General features: G+C 59.0%; 1 protein-coding gene across 2 annotated transcripts in view; it reads left to right on the plus strand.

The window, feature by feature from the left end:
• The window catches only part of MAP2K3 (mitogen-activated protein kinase kinase 3), a 28,139-nt gene extending 11,852 nt beyond the window's left edge, over positions 1–16,287 (plus strand). The window contains exons 2-13 of one of the 2 annotated variants that reach the window (XR_567181.2): positions 1,958–2,024; positions 2,408–2,456; positions 3,494–3,607; positions 3,803–3,922; positions 5,240–5,356; positions 6,600–6,651; positions 8,032–8,159; positions 8,706–8,783; positions 12,908–13,047; positions 14,649–14,694; positions 15,279–15,438; positions 15,779–16,287. Coding sequence is in view for 1 of the 2 variants with exons in the window: in XM_008685944.2 (XP_008684166.1) it covers positions 1,958–2,024; positions 2,408–2,456; positions 3,494–3,607; positions 3,803–3,922; positions 5,240–5,356; positions 6,600–6,651; positions 8,032–8,159; positions 8,706–8,783; positions 12,908–13,047; positions 14,649–14,694; positions 15,279–15,362 (995 nt within the window). In the remaining variant the exon portion in view is untranslated. Of the gene's footprint in view, positions 1–1,957; positions 2,025–2,407; positions 2,457–3,493; positions 3,608–3,802; positions 3,923–5,239; positions 5,357–6,599; positions 6,652–8,031; positions 8,160–8,705; positions 8,784–12,907; positions 13,048–14,648; positions 14,695–15,278 lie in introns of both variants that reach the window. The other variant, XM_008685944.2, reaches the window with a different exon arrangement.
• The last annotated feature ends 488 nt before the right edge of the window (positions 16,288–16,775 follow it).

Raw genomic sequence — 16,775 nt, forward strand, 5'->3', positions numbered from 1 at the left:
TGGGTGTGCAGGTCAGGGCCGGAGAAAGGTGAGGTGGGCCAAGAGCAGTTAGTGCAGGACGGGTATTTATTTATTAGAGAGAGGGGGGAGGGAGAGAGAGCGCGGGACTGCACAAGCAGGGGGAGGGGCAGAGGGAGAGGGAGATGCAGGCTCCCCGCTGAGCAAGGAGCCCAACGCGGGGCTCGATCCCAGGACCCTGGGATCACCACCTGAGCCGAAGGCAGACGCTTCACTGAGCCACCCAGGCGCCCCTGGATTGTTCATTTTGAACATGAAATGTTTTACTTTCCGGTTACAAAAAGCTTCAAGTGGAGAATAAGAGCTCCCCGTAATTCTTGTCACATAGGGTGGCTTTTTTTCCCCTCTGTGGAGAGGCTGGTAATAACTGCGGTGACCACTCGTGGGCCACGACATAGGCCTGCCTCCCGTGCGCCAAGCCTGTGCTGAGCGGCCAGCAGGAGAGCCCGCTTCGTAGGGCGGCGTGCGTTTCGGAGATGCGGACTTGAGGGGCCGAGAGCAGGGTACCGTGGCGGGTCTCAGCGGGAGGGTCGGAGGCGCACTCGCTCAGGCTGCCGCAGGTCACAGGTCACGTGCCGCATTAGCAACACTGGCCTGGCGAGTGCCCTCCTCAGGCCTCGGGCCCTGCAGCCCAGGGCCCCCTGCCCCACCGCCAGAGGTCAGTGGTGACTCAGTCTGACCCAGAGGTAGCACAGAAGTGGCCTCAGGAACTGACCTGTATACTTCAGCTTTTCCGTTTTCCTCTTGCATGGAGAATGTGCTGGGCCCTGGGAAACCCAGGGAAGCCTCTGGTTCCTGTTCAGCTCGTGGGGAGTGCAGCAGGCCAGTCCCTCCCCCCACACGGAGAAGCTCCCAGCAAGGGGGGAGCTTGGTGGGGGTGGCAGAGAAATAGGCACCAGGCTCCAGCCAGTGACTCCCCAGCCACCCCCGAGATGGGCCTCTGCGTTCCCAGGTGACTGATGAGGAAAGCGAAGCTCAGAAGAGGGGTGGGCAGCAGAGCGGGGACCTGAAAGGAGCTCTGTCCGCCTCAGAGGCCTCCCCCTCACCAAGGGCAGCGCCGCCAGTGGGAGAAGGAGGCTGGTCAGTCTGCCAGCACCACAGGCTGGGGCTCCGCAGAAACTTCCTGCCTTCGAGTCCTGGAGGCCGGAAGTCCCGTCGAGGTGCTGGCGGGCTGGTTCCTTCCGAGGCTGTGAGGGGGGCCCTTTCCAGGCCTCCCCCTAGCTTCTGGATTCCTTAGGGACTGCCTGGCTTGCAGATGGCCGTCTTCCCCATGTCACCTCACGTTGTCTTCCATCTGTGCCTATCTGTCTCTGTGTCCGACTTTCTCCTCTTCTAAGGCACCAGTCCTACTGGATTAGAGCCCGCCCTCATGACCTCATTTTAACTTGATCATCTCTGTAAAGACCCCAGCTCCAAATAGGGTGACTCTCTGAGGTACCAGGGCTTAGGACTTCAACATGTAGGTGTTCAAGGGACACAGTTCAGCCCTTACCAGGCACTTAGGACGCAGGCCTTCTGCAGGGGGTGGGAGCACAGACCCTGGAAGCGCTTCGGCTGCTCGGACCTGGCCCTACTCCCTTGGGGGGTGTCCAGTGGTAGCCTGATGTCTGCCCCACGGGGGCAGATCTGCAATGGAGCGACCGTCCTTGGAGGTACTCTCTGGAGGCCCTGTCTTCTCTCAGGCGGTTGTGGTGACGACCTGAGGCCAGCTTCCAGGAGGGCCAGTGGGGCTTGAGCTGGAAACATCCTCTGGGTACCCAGAGACTCCAGGCCCCCTCAGAGCACTGCCCACCCTGACCCTCAGCACCTGTGCTCGGGGCCCCTTGAGGGCAGGGGGCCTGAGTCATCTCTGTCCCCAGGTTTGTCCAGCCTAGGGAGTGCCCCGGGGATGTTGATAGACTGAGCATTGACCAGGTGCCTCACCTTCTCTCCGTTTTAGGGAAATCCAAAAGGAAGAAGGATTTACGGATATCCTGCCTGTCCAAGCCGCCCGTACCCAACCCCACGTGAGTCTACCTCAGTTTCTCCCCTGGCGCAGCCTGGAGAGGCTTCCCGGAGGGGGCCCTGGGGCGGGGAGCAGGCAGGGGGCAGCATGTCCCGGGTAACACCTCCTGCGAACTGGCCCCTGGGGCTCGCAGGCATCCCATGTCTGCTCTGTGTCCCCTTCTCGCCCATCTCAGAGATGGAAGGGTGAGGCTCTGGCCATGTCTGGGTGACCATGCCTTGTATCTGGCACAGCAGGTGCTCAGTGACTGGGACTAGGGACCCTGAGGAGCGCCCCCTCCTTCAAGCTGCCTCCCGGGGATGGGACACCTCTCCGGCTGCTGTGCCGGGCTGCCTTGCTCCCTGCTTCTGTCTGAGGCTCACAGGGTCTGCTTCCTCCCCACAGACCCCCCCGGAACCTGGACTCCCGGACCTTCATCACCATCGGAGACAGGGTGGGTGCCGCCTGCACACCTGGGGCGGGGCCTTCATGTGTCGGAACCTCGGCGTCTTCACCTGACAAGTGGGCCCCTGCTGACCCTGTAGGGCCACTGGGAGGTGGCTGGGGATGGCGGAAAGAGCTGGGCTTTGGAGAGGAGCCTCACTCCCCAGACGGTGGCTGTGTGGCCCTGGGCTGCGCACTCTCAGACCCTCTCCTCCGGAATGGGGAGAGTTGGCCTGCCTCACGGGGCCCTGGAGAGCCAGAGCTGGCAGGAAGTTTCCTGATCTCAGAGTTGGGGTCCTGGGGCCGCTGGTGCCCACGTCACCTGTGGGAATGGCGTGTCGAACATGGGCTCCCAGCTCTGTGCTCAGAACCAGCACCTGGGAACCTGCCTCGCACGCGTACCTCTGGGTGGCTTCCTCCCCAGGGATTGCGACCCTGGCCCAGGGACCGCGCTTCGCTGACAGGCAGAGAGCCTGCTGTGGAGGCCTCTCCGTGGCTGACAGCCCCTCCCAGGCACACCCCCTCCCGATGCTTGTCACTGGGCGACGTCCAGATTTCTGGTCTGCCGCACCGCAGAGGGCAAGCGGGAGAGCAGGCGGGCTGGGGCCACACTGCTCACTGTGAGGACAGGACCTGTGTTCTGTGCTCTGTCTCTAGTGCCTAAAGCAGAACGCACGTGTGGTAGGGACTCACTAAGTCCTGGGCGAATGAGTGATTCCATCCCACCACCTGAATGGGGTGGGGGCAAGAGGGAAAGGGCATCTCTTGAGCTCCCTGTGCCAGCTGGGGGCATTTCATAGGCGGTCTTATTTATGCCGTCCAATAGCCTTGGTTGTTAGGGCAGTGCCTGCTTGATGGAGAGCGGTGTGAATCCGAGAGGTGGCGTGACTCGCCCCGGGTCACACAGGAGAAGGTGGTTGGTGTAAGATTTGAGCTCAGATCTCACTGATTGGCCTTTTCCTCCTGCTGTTGCCCCCACACTCTCCACCGAGCAAGGTGCGAGGGCAAGCTCCTGACTCGTGGCCTCTCTTCTTTCTGTCCCCCAAGAACTTTGAGGTGGAGGCCGATGACCTGGTGACCATCTCCGAGCTGGGCCGCGGAGCCTATGGGGTGGTGGAGAAGGTGCGGCATGCCCAGAGCGGCACCATCATGGCCGTCAAGGTAAGCAGGGCCCCGCCGGGTCCCAGCCCGGCCCAGCCAGGGAGCTCTGGGCTGCGGACATGTGGGAGGCTTCCTGGAGGAGGCATGAGGCTGAGCCTGTGGTACAGCCTGCGGGGAGCCCTTGGAGCTCCTGCAGGGGATGGGGGTGGTCGCCCTCTGCCGCATGGCCCTTGAACCGTAACCTCTGTCCTGCAGCGGATCCGGGCCACCGTGAACTCACAGGAGCAGAAGCGTCTGCTCATGGACTTGGACATCAACATGCGTACGGTCGACTGCTTCTACACCGTCACCTTCTATGGGGCCCTCTTCAGAGAGGTGCGGCCCTGGTGGGCAGGAGGGGTGGGGGCTGGGCTGCAGGCTGGGAGCACGGGCTGCCCCACCCCCACCTTCCTTCTGCACGCCTGGCCTGCTGTCCGCGTTGCTCACTCTGGGCCCCCAGCAGACGCTTGCTGAGCGCCCTCGTGTGCCAGGTACTAGGCACCGAGTGAGTGAGACAGCACGTGTGGGGTTCTCGAGGGCTCAGTCCCACGACCCAGGTGGCCTGGCTCCCCTGCTTCCTGCCTCGGTTTCCTCCTCTGTGAAATGAAGCCAGTAATCGTATCCACCTCACAAGGTCGCATGAAGATAAAATGATGTGACCCAGAGCCTGGCACTCAGTCTGCCTCTGCGACCACCTGCTTGCTTCACCGGCATCCAGGCTGGCAGGGTGGGGTTCCGAGCAGGGGTGGCCAGGGAGGAGTGCAAGGGTCCAGTTCGTGGTCTGTGGGCACGAGAGAAAGGGTGAGCGAGAAATCAAGGGTGATGCCAGGGAGTGTGGCTTGCTGCAGCCGAAGGACGGCCCCGCTGGCTGCTCCCTGAGCATCTGCCAGGTCCGCAGGCAGGCTGGGTGCGGTGGACCCAGTGCTGGGTCAGTGCCTCGCCGTCCACTTGTCTGACGGGCTCGGCACCTGCCGTGTGCCGGGGGCAGGCTGCTCGTCCCCTTGCTGCTGGGACACGACACACACCCGGGTCTCACTGCGCGCCGGGTCAGAGCTGGCAGGGAGGCGCGTGGGCCTGCGGCTGCCCCAGGGAGACACCATACCCACCCTTCCTAGAAGACTGTCCTGAGAGATAGATAAGAGTTTGTGGGGGGAGCTGGGAGTGGGGGAGGCAGGGCTTTGCAGGAGGAGAAGGGAACCATCCATCGGGGCTAGAGCTTAGGATGACCCATGTGTGTTGGGGGCCGTAGTGGCTGGGGTTAGGAGGGTCTGTAGGGCTGGGTCCTGGAGCTGAGCTGCAGCTGGGCCTGAAAGCCCCCACTGGGAGGGACACAGTTAGGTATGTGTTTTAGTCACTTCTTTCTGGAAGCTGGGGGATTTGGGGATCAAATGGGGGAGACCAGAGGCGACAGAGCTGGGTGAGGCTGGCAGGTGTGTTACCCACTAGTGTAGACAAGTGTGGAAGGTGGAGAAGGAGAAGTTGAAAGATTTTGGGGGGCAGAATAGGAGGGGCTGGGAGCAGGCAGATGTGTCTGTGGGGAGGCCTGAGCAGAGCTGGGGAGGCAGGCACGTGCGACAGGGCACCAGGGCAGGCTGTCCAGACACCCGTACTGCCTCGCGCCGACCCGGGCTGACCTCCAGCTGTCCTTTGCAGGGAGATGTGTGGATCTGCATGGAGCTCATGGACACATCCCTGGACAAGTTCTACCGGAAGGTGCTCGATAAAAACATGACCATTCCAGAGGACATCCTGGGGGAAATTGCTGTGTCTGTAAGTGACCTTGGGCTTGGGAGAGGTTGGGGGATCCAGGTCCCTGGCCAGGGGCCCCAGCCCGGCGCCAGCAGGCGCAAAGCCCAGCCTCATGGTGCTAGCTTGGGCAGAGCTGGGTCCCCAGTGGGGCTGTGAACCTGGGCGACTGCCCTCCAGGGACCCAACTTTCCCACCCTGGATCAGAGCCTTCTTGCTGAGGAGACCCCAGAACCTGGGGCTCCAAGAGCCACACAGATTTGAAAGATCTTGGGCTTCTAGCTTTTGTGTGCCCACTCCTGAGCTTTCTACACCATTTTTTTTTTTAAAGATTTTATTTATTTATTCGACAGAGATAGAGACAGCCAGCGAGAGAGGGAACACAAGCAGGGGGAGTGGGAGAGGAAGAAGCAGGCTCCCAGCGGAGGAGCCTGATGTGGGGCTTGATCCCAGAACGCCAGGATCACGCTCTGAGCCGAAGGCAGACGCTTAACCGCTGTGCCACCCAGGCGCCCCTCTACACCATTTTTTAAAAAAGGACTTAGTACTTAAAACTTTGTCATGCCAAAAATGCCCTGAGACAGCTCACAGAGGTACGAGCTAAACTGGAGGGAAGCTTAGCATCCAGAGTGTTTGCCTTTTGAGGTAAGACCTTTCTAGAGGAGGGTGGCAGTGCTGGCCTTGAGCGTCCTGGCAGCTAAAGGAAAAAAGGAAATGGAGTCAGTTATATGGTGCTCTCAATCCTGACCGCATCTGGGAACATAAAACACACCCGTGCCAGACTACCGAGTCAGGATCTTTGGGGTAATCATCCAGGCTTCCCCACTGTGTCTTCCTCAGGGGAATAGCTCAAGCATACGGCCTTGGGCTCTGCTGAAGGAGAGGGGCCGGGGATGCTGCGGAAGGCCTGGGTTTTACCCAAGGGCCTGGTAGGGGGTAGTGACAGCCCCTTGGAGGGGTCACAGGCCTGGGCCTCTGCAGGGTCTTGGGTACATCATTTCCCTGGTAAAGGCTTGGGCCTGAGAGCCTGGCCCACTCTCATGGGAGGGAGAGAAGCAGGAGGCCGGGTGTGTCTGCACCGAGATTGCCACGACACTGGGGTCAGCGTTGGGCTGCGGGCCAGAGCCTGGGGTGGGGGGGGGCTGGCGTGCACATATGGCGGAAGGAGACAGGTGGACACGGGGAGGGGGTCTTGCTGCTCTGTCGCGCTTGACGGGACGGGGAGTAACAGCAGCCTTGTCTTCTCTCCTCCTGCTCCAAACGGCAGGTCGTGAGGGCGTTGGAACACCTGCACAGCAAGTTGTCCGTGATCCACAGAGGTCAGTGCCCTGCCGGGGTTGGGGGTGGGGGTGGGGGGGGGAGCGCAGGCTGCTCAGAGCGCGTGCTCGCCCAGCCCTGCAGGGAGGGGGGACCTCTCCCCTTTGTCAGGACGTGCCGCCTGAGGTGATAGGTAGTGAGGTGCCCATAGGGGTCACGAGTTGAGCCTGTTTCCCAGTCCAGGCCACTGTCTTCAGCTCCGCCCCCCCATGCAGGCCGCACCCCGCCAGCCACTCCTCCTAGGCCCTTAGGTTTGCCGGTACTGGAGCAAGAATCGGACTTTGGTCCTGGGAATGCTGACTGACGTCGTGTTGACGCAGCGTTTACGTGTCGTAAAATGCGCAGAGCCGTAGTTAGCATGTGATGAATCTATTGGGAGTTTACGTCCGCAGAACCCAGGCCCCGCAGAACCCATGCAGGGTGTTTGCACCTTCTACCCCACTCCAGAAAGTTCTCTGGGCCTTTCTCGGTCTGTCCCTAACCCTATATTCCCCCTTTGCCTTTCTGATCTTTCCCACAGTAAGTGGGTTTTCCTTGTTCTTGAACTTCGTGTAAAGGGATTCCACGGCCTCTCTCCGGCCTCTGTCACTCGGCCCAACGTTTCTGAGGCTCAGCTGGGTCGTGTGTGTCGTAGTCCCTTCCCTTTTGTTCTGAGTAGTTCGCTTACCTGGACGCCCCGCTTCTCCCGCTGTGCCTCCTCGGCGGCCACCCCAGCCCCTGCCCCCCGCCCCTGTTGGCAGCCCAGCGTGGAACCTCCGGTCCTTTTCCTGTGCGTTTCTATCCTGCCTGTCCCTGTACGAAAGCATGGAGGTTGCATGTGTGCTTCACGTGCTTTAGCGGGAAGATTCCCTGCTGTGTGGCCTGTCGCCCACTCTGTATGGGCCCCGAGTTGTGGCGTGGCCTCCGCATTTGCACAGCCCCCTGTCCTGTTTGTGCTGCTGCCCTGTGCCTCCTGGCCGAACCGCCCAGCCTCTCAGCGTGGATGCTGGGTGGGTTCCGGGTGCTCAACCGGTCAGTGGTCCATCCCCCGCCAGAGCCCCAGTGCAGGAGGACCCCGGAGCCGGAGGTTCTGCCAGCAGACAGGCTGAGTCCCCCCTCTGGACCTTGTGTCCAGAGTGCTGACGGTGGGCGCCAAGACGAGGTCCTGGTAGAAACTCAGTCCCTTCCCCACTGTGACCAGTGGCCAGGGCGTGTTTTGGCCACGCTGCTCCCATCTTTGTGGCCTTAGACCGGGGCAGCACCTCTCAGAGCCTCGTCCCTCATCTACTCCCTGAGCCCTGTATCATCTGCCCCTTGGGCAGTTGGGGCGTCAGGGGAGCCTGTGGGCCTCCCGCAGTGCCCACAACCCCAGAAGGTGAAAAGGTGTGTTCTGTCCGTGGCAGACGTGAAGCCGTCCAATGTCCTCATCAACAAGGAGGGTCACGTGAAGATGTGTGACTTCGGTATCAGTGGCTACTTGGTGGATTCTGTGGCCAAGACGCTGGACGCTGGCTGCAAGCCCTACATGGCTGTGAGTGGTCCCCACAGCACTCTGAGTCCCCCCACAGCTGAGGTTCAGGAGGGATACGCCTGGGAGATCATGGTCAGGCCGTGTCCTCTGTCCACTGGGGACAGGGCCTTCTGAGGCCCTGCATTTCCTGCCACAGCAGGGGTGACCTGCCACCCAGCCTGGCCAAGGAGCCCCTCTTTACCCCTGGAATTAGCTGTCCCCAGAGTGCCCATTTGGGTAATAAATTTCATGAACACCCACGTGGAGGTGACTTGTGGGATTCGTGTAGGTCTTGGCCCTCTCCCCGTGTCCTGAGGGTGCCCCTCTGCCCCGGGCAGGGCTGGCTGTGAGGCATGGTTTGGGCCTTCACCGCAATACCCCGGCCCTCACTGGCCTCGGTTTTCTCCCCTGCTCTGTGTGTGTGTGTGGGGGGGGGGAATAGGATGAGCACTGACCCTTCTGTTTGGGGTGGGGGAGGAAAGACCCAGCTGAGGGTAACTTAGGGGGCCCCTCCTGTGGCCCCTTACTGTGAGGTGGGTGTTCACGCCTCTCTGGTTCTTTTCATAGCCCGAGAGAATCAACCCGGAGCTGAACCAGAAAGGCTACAACGTCAAGTCCGACGTCTGGAGCCTCGGCATCACCATGGTAACTGCTTGGCGCTGGGTCCAGCCGCTGGTCGGGTGGGGCCAGGGCGGGGCCATGCTCAGTCCCGGAGCTTTTGGCGGGCCCGTCAAATAGTTTCGGCCTGAAAAAAAGTGTTGGCTTCACAATCTGAGAGGAAAACGTGCCGTCAAAACTTAGGGTGTATCTGTAGTGGTGGAATGCCCTTCCCTAGTGGGGAGGTGTGTCCTTCATGAAAGTTCTTGACAGTTTGTGATAACTCGTCTGTTAGACTTGCCCCAGAGCTCCTGGTGCTTGTTGAGAAGTCATAGCCAATTCCACATTAAGTGAGCTCCTGGTACCCAAATAATTTAAAAAGGAAAATGGCAAAAATCTTAAGTTTTTTTTTTTTTTTTTTTTTTTTGTGGCAGGAAGTTTGTTGCTCGTGAGGTCCTCCCTGTCAGTCCTGGGGCTGTGGGGGCCGTGGGGGCCATGGGGGCCGGGAGGGGTGAGGGCGGGTGCCCAGTCCTTATTAGTTCAGCTGGGATGCCCACATCTGTGGTCCAGGAGGTGGGCTGGGCCCTTGTGCCCCTTGTTCTTTCTGGAACTGCCCAGGGAACGCCTACCCCTGCCTGAGTCAGGGCTTGGCTCAGGTGTGGGTCAAGGTTTATTTAGATATCAATTTAGAAAGCCCATTCTGGTTCCCATGTGGAGAATGGGCTGAAGCGACAGGAAAAAGACCAGAATGCGAGTTTCCCCCACCAGGGTACCCAGGAAAATGCTGTTGTCGTGATGGCCCCCGGATGCACAAGGGACCGACTGAGCTGGCGGAGGGGTCATCGGCCCCCATCCCCATCCCAGCCATTGGAGCTAATGGGGAGTGTCCATTGTGTGGACGATTCCATGGTGACACTCCCTGCCCCAGCCCCTTCGGCCTCCTGCTGTTGGGGGGGTACAATCAGTAATCAAAACCCAAACCAGCGAAGTACCTAGTGGGAAGGGGTATGGAGAGGAGACTCAGGGGTGGGAGCAGAGCAGCACAAGTTTCTGAGGAGGTAGGGGAGGGCCTCGCAGGGCTCTGGGGGCAAAGGCCCTGAGGTGGGCAGGGGGTGCCCAGTGTGTGCCTGGGCGGCCAGAGTCAAGGGGAGGTCGGAGAAGGGGTGGGTGAGAGTTCAGGGTCAACGTATATGTTTTGGATCTTACTGATAACGCAGTTTTATTATCCTGACCCCCTTCCTCATTGTGTGACCGTCACCGTGTAAGTGGTGTCTGTGTGCAGTGACTAGGAAAGGATCAAAAGCAAAGTCTCCGATTTTGTCAGAGACATGGAATTGGATGATACCTTCCAATTGTCTTAATAATGCCGACACCATCCTTTCTCAAGTGAACGTTTTCCTTTCTGAAGTGGAGAGGAATGGTCAGAGTCTGAAGGTGCTCACTGTACCTGCAGATAAGCGTCTCCCAACTCCTGAGTTGAAAAATAAGAGCAACTTCTCGCTGGATTTCCAGACGACACAGAACTGGTTGGATGTTAGAGACCCCACTCATGACCCCTTGACACGTACACAGCCCCGCTCCCCTCCCTCCATCCCTTCCTCCCATCCGTGTGTCCGTCCGTCATGACTGGGGACCCACCACATCCCCGTGACGTTCTCATGTCTGCAGTGGGACTCGGGCTGGAGCGTGTGCTCGGTGCATGTTTCTGTTAGCAGGTGCAGTGTCGCCAACTGCTGCCGAACCTAGTGACACAAGCCGACGATAGGTGGTTCTTTCTCGTGGTTCTGCGGTCTGGGCGGGACCAGCTGGGCAGTTCTTCTGCACCACCTGGCTCTGGCCGGGTCTGGGCTGGGCTGGAAGGTCCAGGAAGGCTCTACAAACGTGGGGCCTCCCTGTGACTTCCTCATGGCCAGCCGCTCACTGGGTTCGAGGGCTGTCGAAGTCTTGTGGCGGTTTCCGCGAGAGAGGGGCTCTCCCGTTCCAGGACTGGCACCGTGTCGCTTCTGCCTCCTGTTGCTCAAAGCGTCCGGGGCCAGGCCAGGGTCAAGGGCAAGTAGAGTCCGTGTCTGGATGGGGGACTGGCGTGCAAGCACAGGAGAACCCGGCTGTCGCAGTGCAGGTTTGGTTTCCCCCCAGAAGTTACGAAAGCCCTAGAAACGCCGCCTAAAAACACAGAGGAAAAGTAAAAGGGAGAAAAACATCAAAGGCACTGAGCCCCTGCTCCCTACCATCCACTGCTAACATTGTGCATTTCCTTCTAGATGTTTTCTGTGGTTTTTATTTTGGTTTTCTCACTTAGCACCATATCACTCATGTTCTCTGGGTTGTCAGAATCCCCCATGGGCATCTCTTCAAGAGACTGCACGCCGTCTGCCGGCACTGCCCAGCCGGTCCCTGATGCGGGGACGTTTCAGTTGTGTCTGCTTTCCTCTTCCCTTTCGAAATCCCTGGCCGACCTGGGGGAGGGACTGGTGAAGCCCTGGGTGCCGGGCCTGCCAACGCGGGTGGTTCTCCCCCGGCCTCGGAGCCCGTCCCGGGTGGCCGTCTGCGGGCACGTGACCACGGCTGCCGAACGTGCGGACGTGGGATGTGATTGGGAAGGCTCTTGGCCACGACGGGTGTCGAGCAGATGCCGATCATGTGAACGCCTGAATGGGGTATCGCAGAGCGTGGCCTTTAGGGTCATGGCCGGGACTCAGCCGGTCGCTGGCGCTGGCTGTTTCGACTGCTTCCTAATATTCCCTCTTACAAGTCACCCCGCACCACACATTTTGGGCCCAGAGGCTGTTTTGTTTTGTTTTGCATATTTTGAGCTCTTTAGAAAAAATTAGCAGGGGCGGCAGGGTGGGGGGGAGGAGGATTACACGGTCAAGAGTCTGGACAGTCTTCGGTTTTCCTGATGGTAACCGGCAGGCCACTGGGTCCTTCCGTGGAAACCCACACAGGACCCTCACTTCTGCTGCTTGGAATCGGTGAACATTCTAGGAAAAAGCACCCCGAATTTGTGCTGGGAAAGTACACACCGGGTCACAACCCCACCCGCTGCAGTTCGCACACCCTTCATCTGTGGGGTGTGTTTATGTCTTGGCTGGAAAGGGGCCTTTAGCCTAATGGGAAGGCCCTTTCTTAGCACAATAATTAGTGAGCTGTTCAGCCGCCAGTTGCCAACACGAAGCACTTGTTTGAGCTGAGGTCTCTTGTGTTCATTATGGTGATTATGGCCTGTCAGTGAGAAGTCGCTGTGCTATTCTAGGCGGGGGCCTGGGCTGACCTGATTTTTTTTTTAACTCGGCAGTCAAAATCAGAACCCAGAGTTTGTCGTAAGATAGCTGGTCTTTTCCACAAATGACTTCCCGCCAACTGCAGGCGAGGCATGTGGTGGGGGGCCTGGTGCGGGTCCAGAGGCCAGGTGGCCTGGATGTCACCTGCAGGGAGTTCTGGGTTCAGCAGGATTGACAAGGCCTTGGTGGCCGTGTGTCCAGGGCTTCAGCAGGGAGGGGGAGGTCTTCCCAGAGGAGGAGGGTGGGTGGGGTGGGGGGGGAGGAGAAGGAGCAGCTGCCAACTTCAGTTCCTGATGGGCCCCGGGGGGCTGTTGCCAACACGAAGAGGCTGACCAAACGCCGGCCTCACGGTTTACAGCTCCGGGGAGAGACAGGCTTAGGAGGATAATTGCATTTCCCATCTGCCTGCTCTGTCCTAACAACTGCCCGAAGAAACGGCGGCAGATACTTCCGTCCCCGTGGGGACGTCAGGGAGGGGAGGCCTGCGGCGAGCAGGGAAGCCACTGCCTGCCCCGCGTGCCTGTGCCCACTGCTGCCTTGTGGGAGGGTGTCCCAGGCTGGCCAGCTCCTCTGATTTTTCCGGATAAGCTGGAACGTGGGTTTTTCTGGAAAGCCTTCTGAATGGAGGTGGTTTCAAAGCCCGATGATACTCACACCAGTCACAGCCCCGGGTTGCACGTGCTTCGTGAGCCGTGGTCTGTGCCGGCTGGGTCAGAGGAACCAACGGTTGCCGTTCCCGCGGCTTTGATCTGTGCTCTGATGTCATGTGCCTGCCCCTCGAGCTGCCTGTGGGCCGGCTTTGGGCGGCAAGCCAGGCCAGCCAGGTTCCCCACACGCCCTGCGTCCGAGGGCCGGGTGCGCGCCTCTGACCCGCGCTACGCCTCGCTGCAGATCGAGATGGCCATCCTCCGCTTTCCGTATGAATCCTGGGGGACTCCGTTCCAGCAGCTGAAGCAGGTCGTAGAGGAGCCGTCTCCCCAGCTCCCCGCCGACCGTTTCTCTCCTGAGTTTGTGGACTTCACTGCGCAGTGGTGAGTCTGCAGCCCTGCAGGGGCTCCGGGGCCTCCCCGAGCCCCGGTTGGCGCCCCCTCCCTGCCCCGGCCCGATTCCAGCTCCGCCCTGGGCCCGGGCCCCTTCTCATTTAGCAAACACACGTCCAAACGACACGGCATCAGAGTATGCAGGGCAGAAGTAGAGCCCAAGGAAACTCTGGCAAACGGTGGTCCTGGTGAGTTACTGATACAGTCCTCCTAGAGATGGGCAGACCCGGTAGCCCGGAAAAGAAAACAAAGCAACGGAGGGCTTGAAAAGCATAAACAGACTTGCTTTACTGATGTGTAGAACTTTGTACCCAGTTAAAGAATGCCCATGGGAGCTCTGTTAAAAAAAAAAAAAATTATATTCGAGATTACAAAGGAAATAGGGAGAAAGGAAGGAGGGAGAGGGAAAAGTAAGTTCTTCTGACCAACTCTTGGACTTCTAAAAATTTATGTATTTATTTTTAATTAAATTCAGTTAGCCAACACCTAGTACATCATTAGTTTTCGATGTTGTGTTCAGTGATTCCTCAGCTGTGTGTAACACCCAGAGCTCATCAGATGACGTGCCCTCCTGAATGCCCATCAAGCCACCCCATCTCCCTACTCCCTCCCTTTGGATTTTTTTTTTTTTAAGACTTATTTATTTGAGAGGGGAGGGGAGGGGTAAAGGGAGAGAGAGAGAGAGAGTCCCGAGCCGACTCCCTGGCTGAGCGCGGAGCCGGAAGCAGGGCTGGATCCCAGGACCCTGAGATCAGGACCTGAGCTAAAACCAAGAGTCGGACGCTAAACCGACTGAGCCACCCAGGACCCCCCAACTCCTGGATTTTGAAAGAGATTTGAAAAATAAAATTGCAGGGTATTCAGAAGTGAAAGACAGAACATATCTGTATCGTGGGCAAAGAGATACTCAGAGGAAACTTTGTATCCTTTCTTTCTTTTATGAGAAAATAAGAAAGACTGAAAACAAATGAGCCTGGCAAGCAGAGTCGCTGGTCACCTTGGCCCTTTACACTGGGGCGTGCCCTGTCCCCGGACCATGATGAGGAGTGTCCCTCCTGATTAAGGACACCGTGTATGCGATTGTTAACTATTGCGTTTCAGTGTCATTTGGTGCTGGGATCATTGGGAATTCCCTAGATCTCTCTCTTTTTTAAAGATTTTATTTATTTATTTGACAGAGAGACAGCCAGCGAGAGAGGGAACACAGGCAGGGGAGTGGGAGAGGAAGAAGCAGGCTCATAGCAGAGGAGCCTGATGTGGGGCTCGATCCCAGGACTCTGGGATCACGCCCTGAGCCAAAGGCAGACGCTTAATGACTGAGCCACCCAGGCGCCCCCCCTAGATCACTCTAGAGACAAAAAAACTAATACTCCAAGGGGCAAAGAAACATGGTGTAAGTCTTTCTGTAATGTGTACGCCCAGGTCCCACTCCATCCTCAGGAGCCCCCCAGAGCAGTCCCACCCCTTCTTCCCAGAGCCCCAGGAGGAAATGTGTCCTCACTGCCCAGTTAGGGGTGAGCCCACCCTGGCTTGGCCGGCCGGGAGACCTCCTTTATGCCAGCCTGGCTTCAGCCCGCCCCATTCTCTCCTAGCTTGAGAAAGAACCCCGCGGAGCGCATGAGCTACTTGGAGCTGATGGTGAGTGCGGGCACAGCGGTGGGTTGGTGGGGTCTGGGGAGAAGGCCACAGCCCTGTGCACAGAGATGGCAGCACCTTTGGCTTGCCTCTGTTCGAATTCATTCGGGCGCTCAGATGTTCACTCAGACATAGCCCGGCTTCCTCCCCTCTCCTCCACACCAGGCCTCGTGGAGGGGCACACAGGCAGTGCTCCCTCAGATGGTGCAGAGGGATGGGGTGGGGGATGGTGGAGGGAGGGGAGCCATTTTATCCGAAGCTATCAAGGAGGGCCTCACAGAGGAGGTGACATTTGAACCGGGCTTGCAAGGACTTACCTGCTGATGGAGAGGGCATTCCACTCGCCTGGAGGCCTGGTACAGGTGGGGAAGAGTGAGGTCAGTGTGGCCGGAGGAGGGCTGCAGGAGGACGGAGGAGGAAGCCCTCACGCCATCTCTAACAAGGAGGGCTTCCTGAACAGGGAGGTCCTAGAAGGATGAGTAGGAGTTTGCCAGGCAGGGACAGGTATGCGGGGCAGGAGGAGCACATGGGCCGGGGGTGCTTTGGGGACTCGGACCCAAGGTGACTGCCTTCTCTTCTCCCACCAGGAGCACCCGTTCTTCACATTGCACAAAACCAAGAAGACGGACATTGCTGCCTTTGTGAAGGAGATCCTGGGGGAGGACTCGTAGGGGGCGGGGCCGTGGACTCCACTCTGGCCCTTCCGCGCCCCACGCCCCTTCTGCTGGGCCAGTACTTGCCCACACCGTAAGCTACTGCCAGCGCAGCCTTGGGGGTTTGGGGGAAGACTCAAGGGGGCCGCTCCTGCCGGACTTGGCAGCGGGCTGTTGGTCCCAAGTGCCAAAGAACCAGACCACCGGGGCCCCCGGCCAGGCCCACATGGGCCCCACCAGTGCCTCTGCCCCTGCTGCTCCTTGGACCCCAAGTCTCCAGCCCCCAAGATCCTGGACTTGGACGGGCCTGATGGCCTCCACGAGAGCTGCCCCTCACAGAGAAGGCAGCCAGTGCCCGAGTGTGGGAAACTGCCCGGGCCCAGCCCTGGATGCCACCTAAGTTGTATATTTTTTTTTTATCTCTTGACTGAAAGGACTTTGCACACTTTGGCCTAGGGTGGCCACACCTCTGTCCTGGCATCAGCGTCGGGGGACACAGTCGGGGGATGAGCCATGTGAATCCTCCTGAGCCCCCACGAGTGAGACGACAGCTGCCCACGCCTTCACCCCAGCACTGGCAAATAGGGCCTCTGAGGGCACATGGGGCTCAACCTGGCTCCTGCCCACTGCCTCGGGAGGGGGGGGTTGTTTCACTTTTTTTTTTAATTTATCCTCTTGATTTTTTTTTTTTTTTCTTTTGCTTTGTGGGTTTGGCTGGTTTTTTTCTTGCATGGTGTGGAGCCGATCACTTTTCTCCTACCCTCTAGGGATCAGCAGGTGGAGACACCCCTCTCTGCTCAGTCTGGGGTCTAGGGGGATGGTCCCAAGGTCTCTGCTCAGAGAGGTGCTAGGGGAGCTGTCTAGCTCATTCTCCTTGGGGACCAGCTCAACAGGGGCTGTGGATTTGCTTTTGGTGTTGTTTAAAAAAAAAAAAAAGGAAAAAGAAAATATATTTTTTTGAAGAAAGGACTGCCCAGGGTCTTATCCCTGATGGTTTGGGGCAGTTACCTGATTGTTGTTTTAATTAAAAAAAAAAAAAAGTGGGACAAAGATTGTGTGAGACTGTGTGTCCAAGCGGCGAGTCCGACGCCTTGGTGAAGCTCTGTGGCCCGTAGGAGGCGCTCTTGCCCCTGTGCCAGGGCCAGGGCCAGGGCAGCAGGATTGGGGGGGGGTGGCGGCGGAGGTGGGGTGGTTGCCGAGCCCCTCAGGCCCTGCACGGGACAGAACCTTCCACATGTGAGGACACTGAAGCTCGCAGCTGAGGCTCCAGGCCCGGTGCTGGACTCGGGGCAGAGCGGCAGACACGGGCCGGGCCCCTGGCGGAACTGCCGGTGCCGCCGCGGGTGAAGACCGCATTGCCAGGGGCACAGAGGGCTGAACACAGGGCAAACACTGCGCCCCGGCCTTGACGCGGTCACCTCATCCAGGGTG

This window comes from Ursus maritimus, unplaced genomic scaffold, assembly GCF_017311325.1.
Source record: "Ursus maritimus isolate PB19 unplaced genomic scaffold, ASM1731132v1 scaffold_14, whole genome shotgun sequence".
Taxonomy (NCBI): Eukaryota; Metazoa; Chordata; class Mammalia; order Carnivora; family Ursidae; genus Ursus; species Ursus maritimus.